This window comes from Pristiophorus japonicus, chromosome 4 (genome assembly GCF_044704955.1).
Source record: "Pristiophorus japonicus isolate sPriJap1 chromosome 4, sPriJap1.hap1, whole genome shotgun sequence".
In the NCBI taxonomy this organism is placed as follows: domain Eukaryota; kingdom Metazoa; phylum Chordata; class Chondrichthyes; family Pristiophoridae; genus Pristiophorus; species Pristiophorus japonicus.
Genome location: NC_091980.1, coordinates 168,484,091 through 168,507,984, shown reverse-complemented (window position 1 = coordinate 168,507,984; position 23,894 = coordinate 168,484,091). Strand labels below are relative to the sequence as shown.

The following is a 23,894-nucleotide window of genomic DNA, read 5'->3' as shown; positions in this document are numbered from 1 at the left end:
TCTTGCTGCAACCGCTCTGTGGGACCCGATGCTGGCCACTGGAATCAGCAGCCTCTCCGTGTCTTGCTGCAGCCGCTCTGTGGGACCCGATGCTGGCCACTGGAATCAGCAGCCTCTCCGTGTCTTGCTGCAGCCGCTCTGTGGGACCCGATGCTGGCCACTGGAATCAGCAGCCTCTCCGTGTCTTGCTGCAACCGCTCTGTGGGACCCGATGCTGGCCACTGGAATCAGCAGCCTCTCCGTGTCTTCCTGCAGCCGCTCTGTGGGACCCGATGCTGGCCACTGGAATCAGCAGCCTCTCCGTGTCTTCCTGCAGCCGCTCTGTGGGACCCGATGCTGGCCACTGGAATCCGCAGCCTCTCCGTGTCTTGCTGCAACCGCTCTGTGGGACCCGATGCTGGACACTGGAATCTGCAGCCTCTCCGTGTCTTCCTGCAGCCGCTCTGTGGGACCCGATGCCGGCCACTGGAATCAGCAGCCTCTCCGTGTCTTCCTGCAGCCGCTCTGTGGGACCCGATGCCGGCCAGTTGAATCGCTCCCGCACCTAGCCCAGGCCAAGTGGCCTCCCGGTGCGATTTCTAAGAGATTGATCGCACCGGGAGGCCATTTGGCCAGTACTAGGAGCGGGCGGGCAGGAGAACTGATATAAATCACCGGCAGGCAGGAGCGCTATCAGTTCTCCTGCCCGCCTCTAGCCCTGGTCTAGTGGCCTCCCGCACTGGCCGGCCCACTGCCTTCCCGGGCTGAGTTTGAAGATGAAGGTAGGACTTATTTAAATTTTTTATTTCTTATTGAATGCTTATTACTTTTTGTTTGCAAGGTTTTGTGGTTTGTAAGGCTTGGTGCTTTAGGTGCAGGTTCACTCCGCTTCCCTTCCCGCCCCTATCCCAGACCGAATGGCCTCCGATGTACCTACCTGCACCGATTTCTTAACTCGCCACAAGGGTTTTCTGAAGTGGCCACATACGCTGGCCTAAGTAGGTTTGGAGTAACTATTAGCTGGCCAAAGTTACCTAAATGGGCAGAACTGACGTAGGTGGCTGGTAACGCCCCCTTTTGAGAAATAAAAATAAACTAAAAAAATTGTAACTAACTCAGTTACACTGGGTGCAAATTGATTGGGGAAAATGGGGATTTTTAAGTTACGCCAGGAGTTGCTCCGTTTTTTTTTGGAGTAACTTGGTTTTTCTGGTGTAGCTTAAACAAAACCCTAAACATTCACTCCCTCCACCACCGGCGCATCGTGGCTGCATTGTGTACCAAACCCGCAGCCTCCACCATCTAGAAGGGCAAGGGCAGCAGGTGCCTGGGAACACCAGCACCTCTAAGTTCCCCTCCGAGTCACGCACAGCACCCCAACTTGGGCAGATTGAAGATAATTGGCAAAACAACCAGGGGGGAGATGAGGAAAAAAAATGTATCCAACAAGTTGTGATCAGAAATGCACTGCCTGAAAGGGTCATGGAAATACATTCAATAATAACTTTCAAAAGGGAAAGTGAATAAGTACTTGACAGTGAGAGAGAGAGAGAGAGAGAGAGACAGAGAGACAAAAAGGAGGCTTATGACTGTTATGCTTTCAGTATGACCTCACAAACACACACAGGCTGCAAAGGAAACACTTTCAGGGCTATGGAGAAAGAGCAGGGGAGTGGGATTAATCAGATAGCTCTTTCAAAGATCTAGCACAGCATGATGAACCCAATGGCCTCTTTCTGTGCTGTAAGATTCAATGATGTACTAGAACCAGCCCTCAAAACCACTGATCAAAAGAGGCGGCAAAAACAATCTACCTGATCCCCACCATCCGTTGTTGCAGAGTATGCATGTGCGGGTACTGAGCGACACCTGGGAGTCCCTGGCCAAAGACCGCCCTAAGTAGAGGAAGAGCATCCAGGAGGGCGCTGAGCACCTCGAGTCTCATCGCCGAGAGCACGCAGAAATCAAGCACAGGCAGCGAAAGGAGCAGTCGGCAAACCAGTCCCACCCACCCTTTCCTCCAACCACTGCCTGTCCTGCCTGTGACAGAGACTGTAATTCCCGTATTGGACTGTACAGTCACCTGAGAACTCACTTTTAGAGTGGAAGCAAGTCTTCCTCAATTGCGAGGGACTGCCTATGATGATGATGACTGAGTGAGGTCAGGAATGCCCTCGGTTGCCATGCCAACTTCCACTGTGAACAAGGCCTTCAGGAAAGGAAGACAATTGGGATAAAACAATATGCAGCTGCACTGCTAAAGCCGCTTTATTTTCAATGCATGTGATTTACTGCTGAGTCAGCACGTCACCAATGGTAACCGGTGGAGCTCCGCCACATGTACCGAGGCAACGGAAATCAGCTGTTGGAGAATAAAATGTAGAAAATTAAAAGTAGGGTCTCTGTGATATCATTGCTAACTTCACACCAGGATAGGCAGGAGAGAAAAGAGTGGGAGCAAAAACAGAACCGATGTGGGCACGAGGGAGTAAAGAACAGGAGAGCATAAAAGAACGAGAGCATGCGAGAGGGAGAGAGGGAGAGAGGGACTGGAGAACAGAGAGAGAGGAGAGGAGAATGTGTGAGAGAGAGGAGATGACAGCAGAACAGGAGAACACGAGAGAGAGAGAGAGAGAGAGAGAGAGAGGAGGGGAGGGGAGGAGCATGAGAGAGGAACAGAAGAACATGAGACCAAGAATGGAGTGTGAGGATCAGGATAGGTGGAGCGAGATATGAAGAGAAAGCAGGGGCTGGGGGGGTGGGGGGGGTGCAAAGAAGGGGACAAGGGACAGATTATGCAGAGATGTATAAGGAGAGAGACTGAGGAGAGCAGCAAACATGATAGAGAGAGAGAAAATCAGAGAAGGTTGGTGTTTGTGAACAGTGCCTGGAAGGCCAGGTATGACTACCCTCGTCCAGCCCCCACAGGGCCAGGATCTTCCGCACTGAATAGTGGAGCCAGGTGGTTCTCTGCAAGTGGGGGGAGGGAGGCAGGGTGTGGTGACTTTGTTAATGAATCAATATTTACTGCATTGAATAGGGAAGTCTTGCTACAACTGTACAGGGCGTGGTGAGACCACAGCTGGAGTACTGCGTACAGTTTTGGGCACCTTATTTAAGGAGGGATATACTTGCATTGGAGACAGTTCAGAGAAGGTTCACGAGGTTGATTCCTGAGATGAAGGGATTGTCATATGACGAAAGGTTGACCAGGTTGGGCCTATACTCATTGGAGTTTAGAAGAATGAGAGGTGATCTTATTGAATCATATAAGATTCTGAGGGAGCTTGACAGGGTAGATGCAGAGAGGATGTTTCCCCTTGTGGGGGAATCTAGAACTAGGGGATATAGTTTCAGAATAAGGGGTCGCCCATTTAAGATGGAGATGAGGAGGAATTTATTTTCTCAGAGGGTCGTGAATCTGTGGAATTCGCTGTCCCAGAGAGCTGTGGAGGCTGGGTCATAGAATATATTCAAGGCGGAAATAGGTAAGATTTCTGAATGATAAGGGAATAAAGGGGTATGGGGAGCGGGCAGGGAAATGGAGCTGATCAGATCAGCCATGATCTTATTGAATGGCGGAGCAGGCTCAAAGGGCCAAATGGCCTGCTCCTGTTCCCGATTCTTATGTTTCAAAGGTTTACTTCCATTTGAACACAAAGCTAAATATCTTCCCGTCACCTGCACCAGTAATGCAGGCTGGTGTTGGCTCTCTGACCCAGGCACTGACCTGTGCCATTAACGCAGTCACCTCCAACGCTAGGTCCTTATTGACAGGGAATCGTCCGTTCACCACCTCATCGTTCACCTGATAGGTCAGCAGGAGGCGCTCTCGCTCTGTTTCGCCCTTCGCCTGAGCCCTGAAATACATCCTGTGCACAACAACAGGGTCAGTGTGGGCAACACCAAACGCAGGTCACACACAACGAAGATCCTGCTGTATTTATTCAGTGTCTTTCACAGTGCGGAATATCCTGCAGCATGGATTTAGGGCCTCTCACTGAGGAGTGATGTGCAGATTTTTACATTTGTAGCCATACATATCACTGCGTGGCCACTAAGGGGCGTTGTGAGAACATGCCAAGGATAATCTCCCAACTGCAAAGTGAGAGGGATAATGGGGACAGTTCGTGTGACTGTCCTTCATCTGCTGTGGTGACAGAATGACCCAAGTATACAGTGATGGGCAGGACCTAGCAATAACACAGGGATACAGCACATAATGAAACAGGTACGGCACCGTTTGTGTACACATTACAAATATTAGGAAACAGCACTGTGTATATTATACAGGGATACAGCACCGTGTATATTATACAGGGATACAGCACTATGTATATTATACAGGGATACAGCACCATGTATATTATACAGGGATACAGGAGTGTGTATATTATACAGGGATACAGGACTGTGTATATTATACAGGGATACAGCACTATGTATATTATACAGGGATACAGCACTGTGTATATTATACAGGGATACAGGACTGTGTATATTATTACAGGGATACAGCACTATGTATATTATACAGGGATACAGCACTGTGTATATTATACAGGGATACAGCACTGTGTATATTATAAATACGGGGATACAGCACTGTGTATATTATAAATACGGGGATACAGCACTGTGTATATTATACAGAGATACAACTCTGTGCATATTATAAATACAGGGATTATGGCACTGTCCAGTAACATATTTCGGTCTGTGGCCTTACCTGCTTTTGTATATCAGTCGCACAATCCTGTTGCTTTCATATTTCCCAGGATGCAGTTCTTTGAGGGCTTGTTCCCATTTGGAAATGACATCACAAATCTTCAAGAAATATTTATAAAAATGAGCATTACTTGGGGGTGTGGGGTATATCAATGTTACATTGGGATGTGTGGGGTATATCAGTGTTACAGTGAGGTGTGTGGAGTACATCAGTGTTACAGTGAGGGGTGTGGGGTGTATCAGAGTGTTACAGTGAGGGGTGTGGGGTATATCAGAGTGTTACAGTGAGGGGTGTGGGGTATATCAGTGTTACAGTGAGGGGTGAGGTATATCAGTGTTACAGTGAGGGGTATATCGGTGTTACAGTGAGGGGTGTGGGGCGTATCAGAGTGTTACGGAGAGGGGTGTGGGGTATATCAGAGTGTTACGGAGAGGGGTGTGGGGTATATCTGTTATAGTGAGGGGTGTAGGGTATATCAGTGTTACAGTGAGGGGTATATCAGTGTTACAGTGAGGGGTGTGGGCTATATCAGCGAGATGTGCACTGAGTTGTGTGGGGTATATGAGAGGGTTATAATGCCAGGTGTATTGGCGAGACTGGAGGGGAGCCTCCCAGGTTGTATGTCGATCAGCCCGGGTGGTGGATTAGGGTGCCTCACCTTCACATTGCTCTGCAGACAGTGTTCCAAATCCTTGCCAGAAGGATCGTCTGTGAACAACGCAAATCCCGAATGTGATGGCTTTCTCATCCCTATTTCCTGGTTGAGTGTGTGCAAGAACTCCTCAACTGTGGTTGATCCATCAAACCCCACAACCTGAATCAAATATGAAGATGAGGTAAGCAGAGAGGAGGGCCGTTTTTCTGGTCTAAAATTTTATGTAATATATTAGTAGCTGTGATACAGACCATCCTAAAATCAGAACTCAACAGACAGACTCCCAACTCTGCGTAGAACAGTGCACTGAGATCAGGGGCTATAGGGAGGGAGGGACTTAATACAATCACTATCACTAGTGAAGTAGTACTTGGTAAAATAATGGGACTAAAGGCGGACAGGTCCCCTGGACCTGATGGCGTGCATCCTAGGGTCCTAAAAGAAGTGGCTGCAGAGATAGTGGATGTAGTGGTTGTATTTATCAAAATTCCTTGGATTCTGGGGCAGTCCTAGCGGATTGGAAAACCGCAAATTTAACACTCCTATTTAAAAAAGGAGGCAGACAAAAAGCAGGAAACTATAGACCAGGTAGCCTAACATCTGTCATTGGGAAAATGCTGTAGTCCATTATTAAGGAAGCAGTAGCAGGACATTTGGAAAAGCATAATTCAATCAAACAGAGTCAGCATGGTTTTATGAAAGAGAAATCATGTTTGACAAATTTGCTGGAGTTCTTTAAGGATGTAATGAGCAGGGTGGATAAGGGGGAACCAGTAGATATGGCGTATTCAGATTTCCAGAAGGAATTCGATAAGATGCCATATAAAAGATTACTGCACAAGATAAAAGCTCACAGGGCTGGGGTAAAATATTAGCATGATAAGAGGATTGGCTAACTAACAGAAAACAGAGAGTTGGGATAAATGGGTAATTTTCCGGTTGGCAAACAGTAACTAGTAGGGTGCCGCAGGGATCGGTGCTGGGGCCTCAACTATTTGCAATCTATATTAATGACTTAGATGAAGAGACTGAGTGTAATGTAGCCAAGTTTGCTGATGATACAAAGATGAGTGAGAAAGCAAATTGTGAGGAGCACACAAAAAATCTGCAAAAAGATATAGAAGGGCTAAGTGAGTGGGCAAAAATTTGGCAGATGGAGGAAAATGTGAGGTTATCCACTTTGGAACAAAAAATAGAAAAGCAAATTATAATTTAAATGGAGAAAAATTGCAAAGTGCTGCAGTACAGAGGGGCCTGGGGGTCTGTGCATGAAACACAACAAGTTAGTATGCAGGTACAGCAAGTAATCAGGAAGGCAAATGGAATGTTGGCCTTTATTGCAAGGGGGATAAAGTCCTGCTACAACTGTACAGGGTACTGATGAAGCCACACCTGGAGTACAGCGTACAGTTTTGGTCTCCGTATTTAAGGAAGGATATACTTGCATTGGAGGCAGTTCAGAGAATGTTCACTAGGCTGATTCCGGAGATGAGGGGGTTGACTTATGAAGAAAAGTTGAGTAAGTTGGGCCTATATTCATTGGAGTTCAGAAGAACGAGAGGTGATCTTATCGAAACATAAGATAATGAGGGGTCTCGACAAGATGGATGCAGAAAGGATGTTTCCATTGATGGGGGAGACTAGAACTAGAGGGCATGATCTTAGAATAAGGGGCCGCCCATTTAAAACAGAGATGAAGAGGAATTTCTTCTCTCAGAGGGTTGTAAATCTGTGGAATTCTCTGCCCCAGAGAGCTGTGGAGGCCGCTCATTGAATATATTTGAGGCATGGACAGATTTTTGAGCGATAAGGGAAGAAAGGGTTCTGGAGAGCAGGCAGGAAAGTGGAGCTGAATCCATGATCAGATCAGCCATGATCTTAGTAAATGGCGGAGCAGGCTCGAGGGGCCAAATGGCCTACTCCTGCTCCTATTTCTTATGTTATTAGGTTCATCTAACCCCCAACTCTGGGTATAACAGATCACTGAGACACTCACTGACCATCTAACCCCTAACTGTGAATAGAAAACATGAATGGGTAACAAAGTCCATCTCATCCTTAAAACTGAATGGAACACCCCAATTAATTACTCTTATGTGACCTCTAACCCTGAATACGACACCCAATACCAGTAAGTTGAAACACAGACAAGTCAAACACTAGAAGCTGACACAGTGAGGTGCTCATTATCACTGCAGTCAGTGACCATTGGGTTCAGAGAGGAGCGCTGGCCAGCTGCATCTCTCTTGTGCACAGCTGGTGCGGCAGCCATTTTATTAAAATGGTTTCCGTTGACCATTTCTGTCCACAAGGCCCTTGCTGGTGGGTGGCACAATGGCAGCAGAGACACCAGCAAGATGGTTGGAGCTACACTGCCACTACTGAAAGTTACATGAGCCTCAAATAATGCTGCATGGCACTGATGTGGTCTGCGTGTCTACACAGGACTAACGTGGAACCAAGACTAGGGATTTCGACTGCTCATCCACTTCACTCAAAACACCGCACCCATCACTAACCTGGTAAGTGCTGTTCATGAAGTGGACAGGGATACTGAACGGCAGGGAGTGGTGGTAAGGATTTCGCAAGAGGATCGACATTATCTCCATCCGGGACGGCTTGGCTTCGCGATCGCCATTCCGCAGCGTGCGCTCCACGGACCTCTGGCAGTAGATGGAGTATTTACCTATCTCGGTCCTGCGATGGGAAGGAAGAGAGCGATGCCATCACATTACTGCGTGTAGCCTTTGTTGGATTGTCTCAGGTGCTTTTTCTATTAACAATTGGAGTCAGCCTACACCACGTGCCACAAAAAGCTGTTGAGGTCTTCTGCTGATGGCCGTTTAACAGTGTGGAGTGTGCTCCTTGGAGGGACATGTCAGAATGAGATTAAGGTACTGGCTAGACCCCACATTCTTGAAACTGGGTTGCGATCTCTCCCAGACGGATGGGTTGAAAGACCGTCTCTGAGCATTTGGGAGGTCCCACTTAAATCCGAGTAGGCGTGGACTCAAAGTACAAATCAAGCCTCAATTCAACAGCAGATTGTCAGCCTCGCCCCGTCAAGCTACAACTTTGGCTAGTGTGAGAAATGGAACTGTTGCCCTATTGGACCAAGGGCTGGTTCAGATAAAAGCATGTTATTGGCTCATTCCAGAATGAGCTCTATCTCTAAACTCAGCTAATCTGACCCGAGAGTGCTTGATAGGACAGAATTTAAAAAAAAATTATTCATTCTCGGGATGTGGACATCGCTGTCAAGGCAAGCATCACTAGTTGCCCCGAGAAGGAGCTGATGGGCCGCCTTCTTACAAATTATTTACAACACAGAAACAGGGCATTCGGCTCAACAGGTTCATACCCCACAGGTTTATGCTTCACACGAGCCTTGAACCACGGTGTGTAATCTAATCTTAGTAGTGGTTTGATACAACTGAGTGGCTTGCTAGGCCACTTCAGTGAGCAGTTGTGGGTCAACCACATAGGCGTGAGACTGGAGTCACATATAGGCCAGACTATTAGTCCAGGTCTCTGGATTACTAGCTTAATAACATAACCACTATAATACTGTACCCTGCAGAATAGAGAGCGCTATCTCACATGTGCTAAATATGGGTCAAGGCTTCGTGATAGCAGAGTGCAAATGGAACTTTTACTCTGCTTCTAAACCATGCTACATCTGCCCTGGTTATAGTGGTTGTAGAGATGGCAGGGAACACTGAGGGACAAAACTATGAGAGCACCACTTTGAAAGGACTGAGAGAAATGCTAGCTTATGATATCAGAAAGACATGGTTACCACTAAGCAGATGTTAGTCAACCCCACTGCCGCAGGAAACAATTCTTCAGTTTCCGATTAGCACATGCATCGCATCATGCAGCCTAGCCCCGATGTACACAGCAACAGAGGCCTCATACCTGGGGTCCGCGTGGCGCTGCAGGTGAAACTTGAGATACCATAGGAAGTGATGCTGAGGAAGGAAAAGAGCGACGCACAGAGCCAAGAGCTGCCAGCACTGAAGGGAAAGCAAGAAGCCATAATTAAGAGATTTCATTAAATGCTTTGTAAAATATATGATCAATACTGAAGCTCAAATAGGTTGCTTCAGCTGATAGTCATATATATAAAAAAACACTACTGAATAAATACATGTGATGCATGAATGATGGGTGCAGCGGAAAATAATGAAGATTTCCAGAATGCCATTATTGCAAGCTTTATTTCCACTATCCCATGTAATGACTTCAACCTGACATCAGGAGAGAGAATTGCCTACAGCACCCAATAAGTCCAGGGTCTATTCCCTAAAACTCCCAGGTCAGGTAGGGATACCATGCGCCAGATGTAGTGGAACAAAAAGTATTTCTGACACCAATGTATAAGTACTGATTGAGTCTTGCGATTCCATCACATGATGCTTACCTGTATGAGAGAGAAGTTGTGTGGCTGCCTGTGGCTGGTCTGTTTAATGAACTGACAGTAGAGCTCATTCTGTAGCTCTGTGTGCGACAAGCAAACCTGCAGTGCATTCTGGGCCAGTGATACATGGTAGTCAATTGAAGGCGCTTCTACCAACACGTTGATGAACAGTTGGCAGGACTGTGGGCACAGAATATGGTGAGGTGCAGCACATTATACAGTATGCAGCCATGAACATAATGGGCTGTCTCCTGCACCAAGCAGGGACAACCAAACTAGACAAGGATAACCACAACAAACCAAACAGGAACCATCCAATCAAACTCAACCAAACAAGGATAACCAAACTCAACCAAACAGGGGCAACCAAATAGGGACAACCAAACTCAACCAGACAGGGGCAACCAAACTCAACCAGACAGGGGCACTCAAGTCCAACGAGGATAACCACACCAAGCCAAACAGGGACAAACTTGCCAGATAAAACACAGACAACCAAACTAATACAGGATGACCAAACAAAACAGGAAGAACCAAATCGAACAGGGCCAATTAAAGCAGATAAACTCATTGAAATAGATGCTGTAGTTTTGCTTTTTGGGATTCAGTGGACAGAATCAGATTTCTATTTGTTTATATTTTAAATTTAAGGGCCTTTCATTGTTCAACATTTTTTGGGATAGGCTTTGTGAACAGGGTGTCTGCTGACACAATCGACATAGAACAAGGATCTGGAAGTGAGTATTGAGCCTACACTGAAAGTTTCAGTCAGTTCGAAGCTGTTTACTGACACGTCGAATCAAGTACTGGGCCACTCCCAAGACCATGTGATTCCTTTAACTCTGTATACAACTCATCATTGGTTAAAGCCGCATTTAAGAGAATTGTGTGCAGCTCTGGGTATCCTAACTTCAAAAGTACATTAACACGTGGAAAAACAAGGGTTATTCTGGAACCTAAGACTGCAGGTTATCAATGGGAATCTGTGGTGCTAAACGTACGGATTGGGAGTCACTACATCTGACCAAGTTGGACCGATTTGACAGGGTGAGTAACAGCTCTCTGTAGGAGAGATGGGCACTCAGAAACAGACTGGTCATCTCTAGAAAGAAACATTCTTCAATCATGGCCATTTAGGTTAAACCTACAGTGCACATAAAGTTACAGCACAGGAGAAGGCCACTTGGCCCGTCATGCCTGTGTCAATGCCAGCTCTTCAACTGCAGCAAGCCCTACCAATCCAGTTTCCCCATTCTATCTCCATATCCTTTTGTATTCTAAATTCCTTTCAGATTTATCTACTTCCCTTTTCAAGGACGTTACAGCCTCTGCCTCAACAGCCATTTCTGATAAACCATTCCATGTTCAAATAATCCTCTTTGTGAAAAAGATTCTTCTAATCTCCCCTTTGTTCTTCATGTGATCATAGAATCATAGACATTTACAGCAAGGAAGGAGGCCATTCGGCCCATCGTGTTCATACCGGCCAACAAGAGGCTATCCAGCCCAATCCCACTTTCCAGCACTAGATCTGTAGCCCTGTAGGTTACAGCACTTCAAGTGCACATCCAAGTACTTTTTAAATATGGAGAAGGTTTCTGCCTCTACCACCCTTTCAGGCACTGAGTTCCAGACCCCCACAACCCTCTTGGTGAAGAAATTTCCCCTCAAATCCCCTCTAAACCTTCTACCAATTACTTTAAATTTATGCCCCCTGGTTGTTGACCCCTCTTGCTAAGGGAAATAGGTCCATCCTATCCACTCTATCTAGGCCCTTCATAATTTTATACACCTCAATAAAGTTTCCCCTCAGCCTCCTCTGTTCCAAGGAAAACAAACCCAGCCTATCCAATCTGTCCTCATAGCTAAGATTTTCCACTCCCAGCAATATTCTCGTAAATCTCCTCTGTACCCTCTCAAGTGCAATCACATCCTTCCTGTAATATGGTGACCAGAACTGCATGCAGTACTCCAGCTGTGGCCTAACCAGTGTCTAATACAGTTCAGGCATAACCTCCCTGCTCTTGTATTCTATGCCTCGGCTAATAAAGGCAAGTATTCCGTATGCTTTCTTAACCACCTTATCTACCTGGCCTGCTACCTTCAGGGCTCTGTGGACATGCATTCCAAGGTCCCTTTGTTCCTCTACATTTCTCAGTGTCCTACCATTTAATGTGTATTTCCTTTCCTTGTTGGCCTTCCCCAAATGCATTACCTCACACTTCTCCACAGTGAATTCCATTTGCCACTGTTCTGCCCACCTGACCAGTTCATTGATATCTTCCTGCAGTCTACAGCTTTCTTCTTCATTATCAACCACACAGCTGATTTTAGTATCATCCGCAAATTTCTTAATCATACCCCCTATATTCAAGTTTAGATTATTGATGTATACCACAAAATGCAAGGGACCTAGTAGTGAGCCCGGCAGAACTCCACTGGAAACAGCCTTCCAGTCACAAAAACACCCATCAACCATTACCCTCTGCTTCCTGCTCTGAGTCAATTTTGGATCCAACTTGCCACTTTGCCCTTGGATTCCATGGGCTTTTACTTTCGTGACTAGTCTGCCATGTGGGACCTTATCAAAAGCCTTGCTAAAATCCATATACACGACATCAAATGCACTGCCCTCGTCGACCCTCCTTGTTACCTCCTCAAAAAATTAAATTAAGTTAGTCAGACACGATTTTTCCTTAACAAATCCGTGCTGACTGTCCTTGATTAATCAGTGTCTTTCTAAATGAAAATTTATCCAGTCCTTCAGAATTTTTTCCAATAATTTTCCCACTATGAGGTTAGGCTGACTGGCCTGTAATTACTTGGTCTATCCCTTTCTCCCTTCTTAAGCAAAGATACCACATTAGCAGTCCTCTGGCACCACACCTGAAGCCAGAGAGGATTGGAAAATGATGGTCAGAGCCTCTGCTATTTCCTCTTTTGCTTCGCTTAACAGGCTGGGATACATTTCATCCGGGCCTGGGGATTTATCAACTTTCAAAGCTGCTAAATGCCTTAATACCCTCTCTCACTATGTTTATTTCATCTAATATGTCACACTCCTCCTCCCCAATGGCAGTGTCTGCATCACCCCTCTCTTTTGTGAAAACAGATGCAAAGTATTCATTAAGAACCATACCCACGTCTCCCGCCTCCATACACAGATTACCATCATGGTCTTTAATAGACTTTACTTTTTCTTTAGTTATCCTCTTGCTCTTAATATATTTCTAAAATATCTTTGGGTTTTCCTTGATTTTACTTGTCAAGAATTTTTCATGCCCTCTCTTTGCTTTCCTAATATCCTTTTAAATTTCACCCCTGCACTTTCTATATTCCTCTAGAGATTCTGCAGTATTTAGTCCTCGGTATCTGTCATAAGTCTCCCTTTTTTTCTTAATCCTACCCTGTATGTCCCTAGACATCCAGGGGGGGTCTAGATTTGTTAGTCCCACCCTTTTTCTTTAAGGGCACATATTTGGTCTGAACCCTCCGTATCTACTCCTTGAATGCCTCTCACTGCTCTAACTCCGATACTGATTTACCTTCAAGTAGCTGTACCTTCACCCTGAGCCTGTGCAGCCCTGTTATAAGAATCAGTGTCAGATCTCTGACTATAGAACAGTCATGGTCTTTCTCTATTGTTTCAAACTGCAACGTACTAGCAAAAACCACTGTCCACCCTGCAAAATAGCTAAAGATTTCAAACTAATCCCACCCCAGTTATAACAATTTACATTTATATAGCACCTTTAATGTAGAAAAGCAAGGTGCTTTGCATAGGAGAGGTGACAAAAAGCATGGTCAAAAAGGTAGGTTTATATAGAGTTCCATAGAATGCACAGCACAGACATAGGCCATTCGGCCCAACTGGTCCATACCGATGTTTATGCTCCACACGATCCCCCTCATACCCCTCTTCATCTCACCCTATCAGCATATCCTTTCTCTCTCAGGTGTTTATCCAGCTTTCCCTTAAATACAACTATACTACTCGCCTCAACTTATTCCTGTGGTAGCGAGTTCCACATTCTCACCACTCTCTGGGGAAAATAAGTTTTTCCTGAATTCTTAAGGGATTTATTAGTGACGATCTTTTATTTATGGCCCCTAGTTCTGGTGAAGTGTAAACATCTTCTCTACGTCTACCTTCTGAAACCCTATCAAAAAGGAGGCTCTTAAAGGAGGAGAGCGAGGTGGAGGGGATTGGAGAGCTTCGGGCCTCGATGGCTGAAGGCACGGCCGCCAGTGGTGAGGTGAAGAGAGAGGGGGGGAAGATGCACAAGAGGCCAGAGTTGGAGGAAGTGTGAGCCGTAGGGCTGGAGGGAGTTCGAGCTAGGGAGATGTGAGGCCATGAAGGGATTTAAATACGAGATGATGATTTTAAATTGAAGGCATTGGAGGACTGGAAGCTAATGTAGGTCAGTAAGGACAGGAGTGATGGGTGAGCGGGACAGACCATTAGAGACACAATCAGACCACGGTAGATAATATCTCTACATAGAAACATCTGGACTACACACACAACATTTGTTAAAAAAACATTTTCAGTGTGCAAGCAACCTTTTACAAAAAAACCATGATATCTGATCACAGCCACACTGGTCCCACACCAACCAAGGTAATCCAAAGTGCGGCCGTTTTTACCTTGAACAGTTTGAGTGCTTCGGTCTGCAGTGCTTCCGAGGGGAGAGTGGTGAGAGCGTTCAGGATGCCATCTTTACTGCAGCACAGTATAGGGTGCTTCCAGATTGGCGAGTCTATGGACAAAGAAGCAAATTCACATCTGTCACAACGGACAATTCACTCCACGAGCACAAATCTGTACCTCAGCAGCCCACGAGCCAGAGAATTCACCAACAGATCCCCACACACTAATGGCAGAGTCTGTTGTAAACTCTGCTGTCGCTTTTGCAGCCACTGGTCTTGCTGCGCCACCTGGTGCTGTGCAGTGGGCAGTGTGGCTATTACCCAATATTGGGCCCGGGTTTACCTTGCACACAACCCTCAGGGACTGTGGCAGGGAGGCTTGCGTGCTCCCATCACCCTGAGAACCATGTTGCTGAGAGTACGACTCCTGCTAAGGCCACCCAAACCAGACAGATCAAAAGGTAGGAGCCAGACTAAAGGCCATTCCATCAGCCCTCCTGGTGGGGGGCACTAAAGGCCAGTCCATTGGCCCTCCTGGTAGGGGTGTGTGACCCAGACTAAAGGCCAATCCATTGGCCCTCCCAGTTGGGGTGTGACACCGAGACTAAAGGCCAATCCATTGGCCCTTCTAGTAGGGGTGTGTGACCTAGACTAAAGGCAAATCCATTGACCCTCCAGTGAGGGAGGGGAAGAGGGCGTGACCCAGACTAAAGGCCAGTCCATTGGCCCTCCTAGTGGGGGGGGGGGGGGCGGTGGTGTGTGGCCAATCCATTGGCCCTCCTAGTGGGGGTGTGTGACTCAGACTAAAGGCCAATCCATTGGCCCTCCTGGTGGCGGGAGGAGTCAGTCTAAAGATCAGTCCATGTAAATACCTTTTGTTTTGGAAACAACCCAGAGACAAGACGACTCTGTTACAGGCCGTCAAAAATAAACATTAACTGTGGAGATCGCGATCTGCTGGATGTTGAGATAAGACGATACTCTGATCAGACTCCAATATCTTGCTCTAGACAGACAGCAGTGGAAGGAAGTGTTGCATCAGGAGACTCCACCTGACTAACCTCTACTACCCTGTTTTAATCAGCATGTTCAGACATTAAGCAGTACTTGCCGTGCCCAAGACTAAGTCCCAAATCAGTTGACTGTGCAGAGAATCCCAATGCCAACCCAAATTGCACCCTTTCAATGCATCGCTGGGTGAGAGGGGTGCTTGGTTAAAAGTTTACCACCTGTAATTAGAGAGGAGATTACTGCCTTGAACTTACTCTTCAGTATCATTCATCCCGTCTATCAACAGTTTTGGCATCAACCAGCCTTATTATGGTGCCTCAGAATCAGGGGCAACGCAGGCTAAACTCACCAGAGAGCAGCTCGGCTGGAAAGCAGAGCTGTACACTCCCAACACCATCATTCATGCTGTTAGGTAAAGGTATTAAGGGATATGGAGCAAGGCGGATAAAGAGAGTTGAGGTACAGATCAGCAACGATCTATTTGAATGGCAGAGCAGGCTCAAGGGGCTGAATGGCCTCCTCCTGTTCTAATGCCTAAACTGAGTGCCCAGGGTCAATCTAAGCCAGTGTGTGAGGCTCACTCATAGTCACCATGCCGCCCAACTCTGTGCCAATGTTTATGCCCCACACGAGCCATCTCACCCTATCAACATGTTCCCCTATTCCCTTCTCCTTCATGTGTTTATCCAGCTTCTCCTTAAACACATCTACACTATTTGTCTCACCCACTGCTTGTGATATGAGCTCCACATTCTCACCACCCTCTGGATAAATAAGTTTCTCCTTATAATGAATTTGCTTCATGGGTTTTTTGCTTAAGAATTCATAGCAACAAGTTTTCATAGTTCATCCACCTGCCTCATCATGGATCCCCCAACCCAACTGGCGGGGGTTTTATTGAGTCTTGTGAACATCACGTGACTGGCTAAGCCACTCCCAACTCAACAGCTCTACAACTATTTTAATTCTAACTTTAAATCATGTGCCCCCTTTTGGCAAGGGCACTTCAATAACAGCTCTACAACTATTTTTTGTGAAACAATAACCTGTGAGCATACTCACAAGTGCATACATTACAGTCCTGAATTCCTTATTGGATTTATTAGTGACCATCATATTTATGACCCCTTCTGCTCATCTACCCTATCGAACCCTTTCATAATCTTAAAGACCTAAGATACGGTACGCAATGAATGTAATGGAATAATACTGCGTGGTTAGCCAAAAGAAACCCAATTATAATCCATATAAAATATGGTTGAGCCTCTACTCATTGGAATTCAGAAGAATGAGAGGTAATCTTATCGAAATGTATAAGATTATGAGGGGGCTTGACAGGGTGGATGCAGAGAGGATGTTTCCACTGATGGGGGAGACTAGAAGTAGAGGGCATCTTAGAATAAGGGGCCGCCCATTTAAAACTGAGAGAAGAAATTTCTCTTCATATCAGAAGGTTGTAAATCTGTGGAATTCGCTGCCTCAGAGAGCTGTGGAAGCTGGGACATTGAATAAATTTAAAACAGAAATAGGCAGTTTCTTAAACGATAAGGGGATAAGGGGTTGTGGGGAGCGGGTGGGGAAGTGGAGCGGAGTCCATGATCAGATCAGCCATGATCTTATTGAATGGCGGAGCAGGCTCGAGGGGCCGTATGGCCTACTCCTGTTCCTATTTCTTATGTTCTTATAATATTCTTTTAATCTACAGCCCATTCGAGGATTCCTGGTCCTTTGGTCAGTACAGTTCTGGGATCTTCCTATGCCGTACTCACTGGACTCTCCATCGATGTCCAGCAGTTTCCCGATGAGCTGCTCGTACTCTGTGCCCACTTTGGAACGGTTGCTGCCCGCTGCCACGGTCAAGTGATAGAGCCAGGTGTCCTGTGGGGCAAGAGGATTGAGGAGAAGCAACACATGAATGATAGAAAACCTCCTTCATATCCCAGTCTGAATGCGATAGTGCGCGGGGGGACTGAGCGACACCGATCGCGGGATTAGCAGCAGAGTACGGTAACGTAGCGGTTATGTTACTGGACCAGAAATACAGAGAACACGAGTTCAAACCTCACCCCTCACAATTTGAGAATTTGAATTCAGTTTAGAAATCCAGAAATAAACAAACTGGTCTCAGTAAAAGTGACCATGAAGCTCCAGGACTATCGTAGAAACCCAACTGCTTCACGAATGTCCTTTGGGGAAGGGAATCTGTCGTCCTTACCCGCTCTGGCCTCGATGTGACTCCAGTCCCACACCAACGTGAAGTGGTCCAGCAAGCCACTCAACCATATTGGGCCAGAAATCGCGGCCCCTCCAGTTGGGTACAAGATGCACAGGCACCTGTAGATGCTGCACACGTTCCGGGTTTAGGCGTGCACTGCGTATGCGCCGAAAACCGCCACTTGCAATCTGTCAAAAAACCTTCTGACAGATTGCACGCTGCGAGGGAAAAGGGCCTCAATGGGTGGAGTGTTGGCTGCTGCCCAGTGAATGTCCTTCACATTCTTACCCTGGTAAAAGCAGGCATAAGGCCTGTATTTACCAGCGTAAGAGTTTAAAACAAACAAAAAATAAAATGTTATCACTCATTTATATATTATATATGTCCCTTAAACACAATTATTTTTAGCCCTGTTAAAACATATTATAAAAAATTCAAAGAAATTAATTTTTGGATAAAACATTTAATTTAAATTGCATTTTAATCATTTTAAATATGTAGTGTGTTTTTTGAAGATTTATTTTCAGTGTCTGTGTGTTTTTGGGGGTATTCCCATTCATACCTATGGCAGCTCTGTACATATGAAACTCACATTCGTATGAATGATTGATATGTGCTCCCAGAGATCCATAAGAAATCCGTGCGTTCTTGGGATACGCGGCCCCCTACGCTGGCCTACGCATAGAGCCCCAGGATTGCACGTCGCCGAACCTCTGGGGCCACCAGGTACATTCGGAGAAATTATTGCCGGCGGGAAGCCTCCAACCACAATGTCTGGGCCATTACATTGCTCCAAAGAGTGGACTGCAGCGGTTCAAGAATGAGACCGACCGCCAATGAGAATACTGGAACCCCACCACAATCCCACCATACTGCTGCTTCACTCAGACATAAGGTTTAGTGAAACGCTGCTAGCTTGTTACCGCTTGCTGCCTGGAGCTATATCCTTCCTTTGGGTTTACAATTGATTATAATGGGCTCTAGTTGGGATCAGCCTATAGAGTGGGGCTGCCAGCTCTGGTTGGACATATTCCTGGAGGTTCATCACATGAACCTCTATCCCACTTCCACACTCCGGCCCTTGGTCGCCCGACATGTCCATCCCTGCCTTCCCACGCCAATTAGAAAGCGAATAGACTCTTTATTACCCAATTGGATGATTCTTGACTAACAGTCAAACGGCATGTTTTCCCCACCGATGGGGGAGATTAGAACTAGGGGGCATAATCTTAGAATAAGGGGCCGCCCATTTAAAACTGAGATGAGGAGAAATTTCTTCTCTCAGAGGGTTGTAAATCTGTGGAATTCTCTGCCCCAGAGAGCTGTGGAGGCTGGGTCATTTATGGTGGGGATAAACAGATTTTTGAGCGGATAAGGGAGTCAAGGATTATGGGGAGCGGGCGGAGAAGTGGAGCTGAGTCCATGATCAGATCAGCCATGATCTAATTAAATGGTGGAGCAGGCTCGAGGGGCCAGATGGCCTACTCCGGCTCCTATTTATGTTCTTCTGTTTTCGCATCTCCAATAGTAGTTATCAAAATTGTTCAAAGTTTTTTTTAAAACCATATATTTTTATTTGAATGCCCCTATGATTTTTCTCCTGGGTTTGCTCCCAGCAGTGTCCAGGAGATTAGTCTTTAATTCCTGGAGACTCCAGGACAATCCTGGAGGGTGGGCGACCCTATTACAGAGTGCAGGCCCGATTATCCACCACACTCCATTGTCCGCAGCGAGGGGCACTCCGTGAGGCAGATAGCAAAAGCTCGATGATAATCGAAACACTTAAGGGCGAGAAATTCGTTGGAATAGTGCCTCTCACGCGGGTTGGAACTGGGACGCTAAAGGGTTTGCAGCCGTGAGCGCCAGCATTCATGCCACTCAGAAAATTCAGTGTGCTGGTACCGGCACTGAGGAGTATCGCCCGGGATCATCGCGCCAGTGTGCAACGTCCCCAGTATCAACATGGTTTGGTTTACGCCCCCTAGTGGCCCCGCCAGAGAATGCTGGCGTGCAGCGCTATCCTGGGGCACTAAGGGAAGGAATGTATGCATGAGGTAAGTGTGAGTGATATTTGTTTGTTTTTGCGATTTACCTTTGAGGTAAGAAATGTATTGGGAATGTTTTTTTGTTCCGATTCTTTTTTTTCCCAGCGAGGCCTCTCTTCGGGCGCTACAAAGCCGGCTCTTCAGCTCAGAATTTTCAGTTGCTCACCCGGCCTAGCGCCCTAAGAGAGGTGTGGAACACTTCCCTTAGCGCTTCATTCCACCGTCAGTGCGCAGAAACAGAATTTTGCTGTTCCCGTTGCTAAATATTTCCCAGCGCTAAATTTAGCCACCACCCAACATTAATGCCTTAAAAACCTTCAACCGAATTTCCAGCCCTAAGGCTATTTGTTTTGGCAAATGTTCTCTCCATTTCCCCCACCCCCCCCACCCCCGGAACATGATTAGGGTCCGTTTGAATTTTCCCCATTTATTTCTCCCCATTCTCAACACACCACTCACCTTCTCCTGTTTAGTTCCAATCAGCAAGTACGTCGGACTTTGATCCTTTGGATGGATGACCAAAGTGAAGTGTGAGGACAGGAACCCTCGGCCTCCCGCCTCGTAATCCTCATCGGAGTCGCAGGAACGGTCCACCTCTCCAACTTTAGCCTCCCGCACCTTCAGATGGCCCAGGGGGAACTAAGCGAGCAAATGAGCAAAGCATTTCAAGCTCATGTCCCTCACACATGGAACCAGCACAGGATAGCGGCTCAAAGCTTACCGAGAAACCCAATCAACTGAGTGCTGATTGCAGGTCAGCTTTGCGTTGCCTTGGGATTACTTCTTGATTGACCTTGTTTCCACTCCCGCCCTTTATAACCTGGCTCTGTGTGTCTCGGCCCGTCACCAAGTGTGTTCAATTAATGCTGTGATGGAAGTCTACTCACTTGTCTTTAGGTGTGCAGTGATGGCCTACAGGGACAATACTGGTGTGCTGGCCACCACAGAATACGAGGCAGGCCTATTTGCAATCAACGATGGCAAGATCAAATCCTGCTCATCATATTTGCAATCCAGCTCTGTACAGTTACACAGTGAGTAACCCTTACCCTGCTGAATAAACAGGAACTGTACAGTTACAGTGAGTAACCCTTACCCTGCTGAATAAACAGGAACCGTACAGTTACACAGTGAGTAACCCTTACCCTGCTGAATAAACAGGAACTGTACAGTTACACAGTGAGTAACCCTTGCCCTGCTGAATAAACAGGGACTCTGTACAGTTACACAGTGAGTGACCCTTACCCTGCTGAATAAACAGGGACTCTGTACAGTTACACAGTGAGTAACCCTTGCCCTGCTGAATAAACAGGGACTCTGTACAGTTACACAGTGAGTGACCCTTGCCCTGCTGAATAAACAGGGACTCTGTACAGTTACAGTGAGTGACCCTTGCCCTGCTGAATAAACAGGGACTCTGTACAGTTACACAGTGAGTGACCCTTGCCCTGCTGAATAAACAGGGACTCTGTACAGTTACACAGTGAGTGACCCTTGCCCTGCTGAATAAACAGGGACTCTGTACAGTTACACAGTGAGTAACCCTTACCCTGCTGAATAAACAGGGACTCTGTACAGTTACACAGTGAGTGACCCTTACCCTGCTGAATAAACAGGGACTCTGTACAGTTACACAGTGAGTGACCCTTACCCAGCCGACAAAGCGCTATCCAGCCTAATCCCACTTTCCAGCTCTTGGTCCGTAGCCCTGTAGGTTACGACACCTCAAGTGCATCTCCAAGTACTTTTTAAATGTGGTGAGGGTTTCTGCCTCTACCACCCTTTCAGGCAGTGAGTTCCAGACCCCCACCACCCTCTGGGTGAAAAAAGGTTCCCCACAAATCCCCTCTAATCCTTCTACCAATTACTTTAAATCTATGCCCCATGGTTATTGACCTCTTTGCTCGGGGAAATAGGTCCTTCCTATCCACTCTATCTAGGCCCCTCATAATTTTACACACCTCAAGTAGGTCTCCCCTCAGCCTCCTCTGTTCCAAAGAAAACAACTCCAGTCTATCTAATCTCTGCTTTACATCTTGCCATTTTACCACTAAATGCACAAAAAAGGTTAAAGATAAATGTAATTTGCCAGATCTGGATTCCCAATTAGCCACATGAGCTAGTGGCTAACGTACTGGGTAACACTTATGTATTCGAGCCCCATGTCTCATACCAGGCAGAGGCAGAGTGACTTCACAGAGAGGCACTGGTCAGAACCCACTTGTCCCTCGATCATCTGGTCTCAGTCTGTCTCTAGATACGTTTATGGCAGCCTTTAAATACCTTGTCATCTTGGTTCCGAAAGTAGTAGAACATCTTTCCTATGAGGGAGCACCAGACCAGCTTGGAGTAGCCATGCCTCACCTGTAACACACGTTAGGAACAGTCAACCATCACTGTGTGAAAGTTAGTGGGGCATCTTTCTTTTGTCGTAAGATGAACCACAGGGGAAATCTGAAGTAAATGGGATGCACTACTTCATGGACAGCCAAGACTGGACCTATCTAATTGATATTTTGACCTTATGCAATGCTTTCGTCATTGACCCCTGCAGAGACAGTTTGTGAGCCTGAACATGAATCCCAACCAACATTCCCTATTTTTAGAAAGGTTTAAAATTGCAGGTATTCAAAATAGGAGGCAATTTCTCATCCCAAACAATATGCTTTAGAACAGAAAAGAGTTTGTATTAGAGGCAGCTTAGCTGTCAATCCCATCCAACACTGAACCAAAGTTTGATTAACCTCACAATGTCAGCTGTGCCTCAGTGGGTAGCACTCGCCTCTGAGTCAGAAGGTTGTGGGTTCAAGTCCCACTCCAGGAACTTTGAGCACATAAATCTAGGCTGACACTCCAGTGCAGTGCTGAGGGAGCGCTGCAGTGTCGGAGGTGCCGTCTTTTGGATGAGACGTTAAACCGAGGCCCCGTCTGCTCTCTCAGGTGGATGTAAAAGATCCCATGGCACTATTTTGAAGAAGAGCAGGGGAGTTATCGCTGGTATCCCTCAATCAACATAACAAAAAAGCAGATTATTTGGTCATTATCTCATTGCTGTTTGTGGGAGCTTGCTGTGTGCAAATTGGCTGCCGTGTTTCCCACATTACAACAGTGACTACACTCCAAAAGTACTTCATTGGCTGTAATGCGCTTTGAGACGTCCAGTGGTCATGAAAGGCGCTATATAAATGCAAGTCTTTCTTTTCTTTCTTTCTGGGATCAAGTTGACTTTTTTGAAATGCAATCCAGGACGCATCACCATAAGAACAAGAGCAGACCGGTGCTTATCACTGAATTGAACAGTTTCTATTCATCATGCTCCAAAATCAACAGGGCGTGTAGTTTAAGAGGCAGTCTCATTGCAAGAATTGCAAGAATATCAACAGAGCGCACACAGGGCCAGGCTAAACTGACTGCGTTCAACCCACAACTTCTGGAAGCCACTGCTTCATTACCTTCGACATAGTTCAACCCAACGGAACGCAACCTTCATCTCAAAGGAGCAACACAAAGACCAGAAGGTCCCAGGATTGCCCCGACTTCGCTGATCTCCTCTGGAGGAGCAGCTGAGAATGCGATAATTGGCCCCAGCACATCTGGACCAGGGAAGGGGAGAAATATATTAAAAGCAGTTAAAACATCCTCAGTACTTCACAGGGGTATAATCAGACAACAATCGACATCGAGCGAAAGGAGGAGACATTAGGACAGATGACCAAACACTTAGTCAAAGAGTTAGGTTTTATGGAGCATCTTAAAGGGAGAGAGAGAGGAGGCGAGGTTGAGGGAGGAATAATGGATTTGCTTCACAGGTTCTTTGCTTAAGATTTCATAGCAACACATTGCTATTAAGAACTAGTTGGTTTATTAGCAAAAGGTTTAACAATCACACTACACATTACCAGTTCATCCTCCAGGCTCACAACCACCTGCCTCATCGTGGATCCCCCGAATCTAAAACTTGAGGTTTTATTGAGTCTTGTGAACATCACATGACTGGCTAAGCCACTCCCAACTCAACTGCTCTACAAACCTGTGAACATTCTCACAGATGCATACATTACAGGAGGGAATTCCATTGCTTAGGGCCTAGGCAGTTGAAGACATGGCTGCCAATGGTGGGGTGAAAGAAGTGGGTGACGCACAAGAGGCCGGTGTTGAAGAGCGCAGAGCTGGTGAAATGTTGACCTTTA

The 23,894-nt window shown here is 46.4% G+C and overlaps 2 protein-coding genes across 2 annotated transcripts in view; one reads left to right on the top strand and one right to left on the bottom strand.

Annotated features, from left to right (window-relative positions):
- The window catches only part of plekhh1 (pleckstrin homology domain containing, family H (with MyTH4 domain) member 1), a 140,271-nt gene that overhangs the window by 17,219 nt on the left and 99,158 nt on the right, over positions 1-23,894 (bottom strand). Inside the window, exons 15-24 of the mRNA XM_070878820.1 lie at positions 21,988-22,068; positions 20,164-20,343; positions 17,214-17,322; positions 14,431-14,543; positions 9,787-9,963; positions 9,282-9,379; positions 7,883-8,060; positions 5,367-5,522; positions 4,709-4,806; positions 3,710-3,851 (exon numbers count right to left, since the gene is read on the bottom strand). Coding sequence (XP_070734921.1) covers positions 3,710-3,851; positions 4,709-4,806; positions 5,367-5,522; positions 7,883-8,060; positions 9,282-9,379; positions 9,787-9,963; positions 14,431-14,543; positions 17,214-17,322; positions 20,164-20,343; positions 21,988-22,068 — 1,332 coding nt within the window. The remainder of the gene's footprint in view (positions 1-3,709; positions 3,852-4,708; positions 4,807-5,366; positions 5,523-7,882; positions 8,061-9,281; positions 9,380-9,786; positions 9,964-14,430; positions 14,544-17,213; positions 17,323-20,163; positions 20,344-21,987; positions 22,069-23,894) is intronic.
- Positions 1-23,894, top strand: part of pigh (phosphatidylinositol glycan anchor biosynthesis, class H) — a 93,957-nt gene that overhangs the window by 56,083 nt on the left and 13,980 nt on the right. The window lies entirely within an intron of this gene.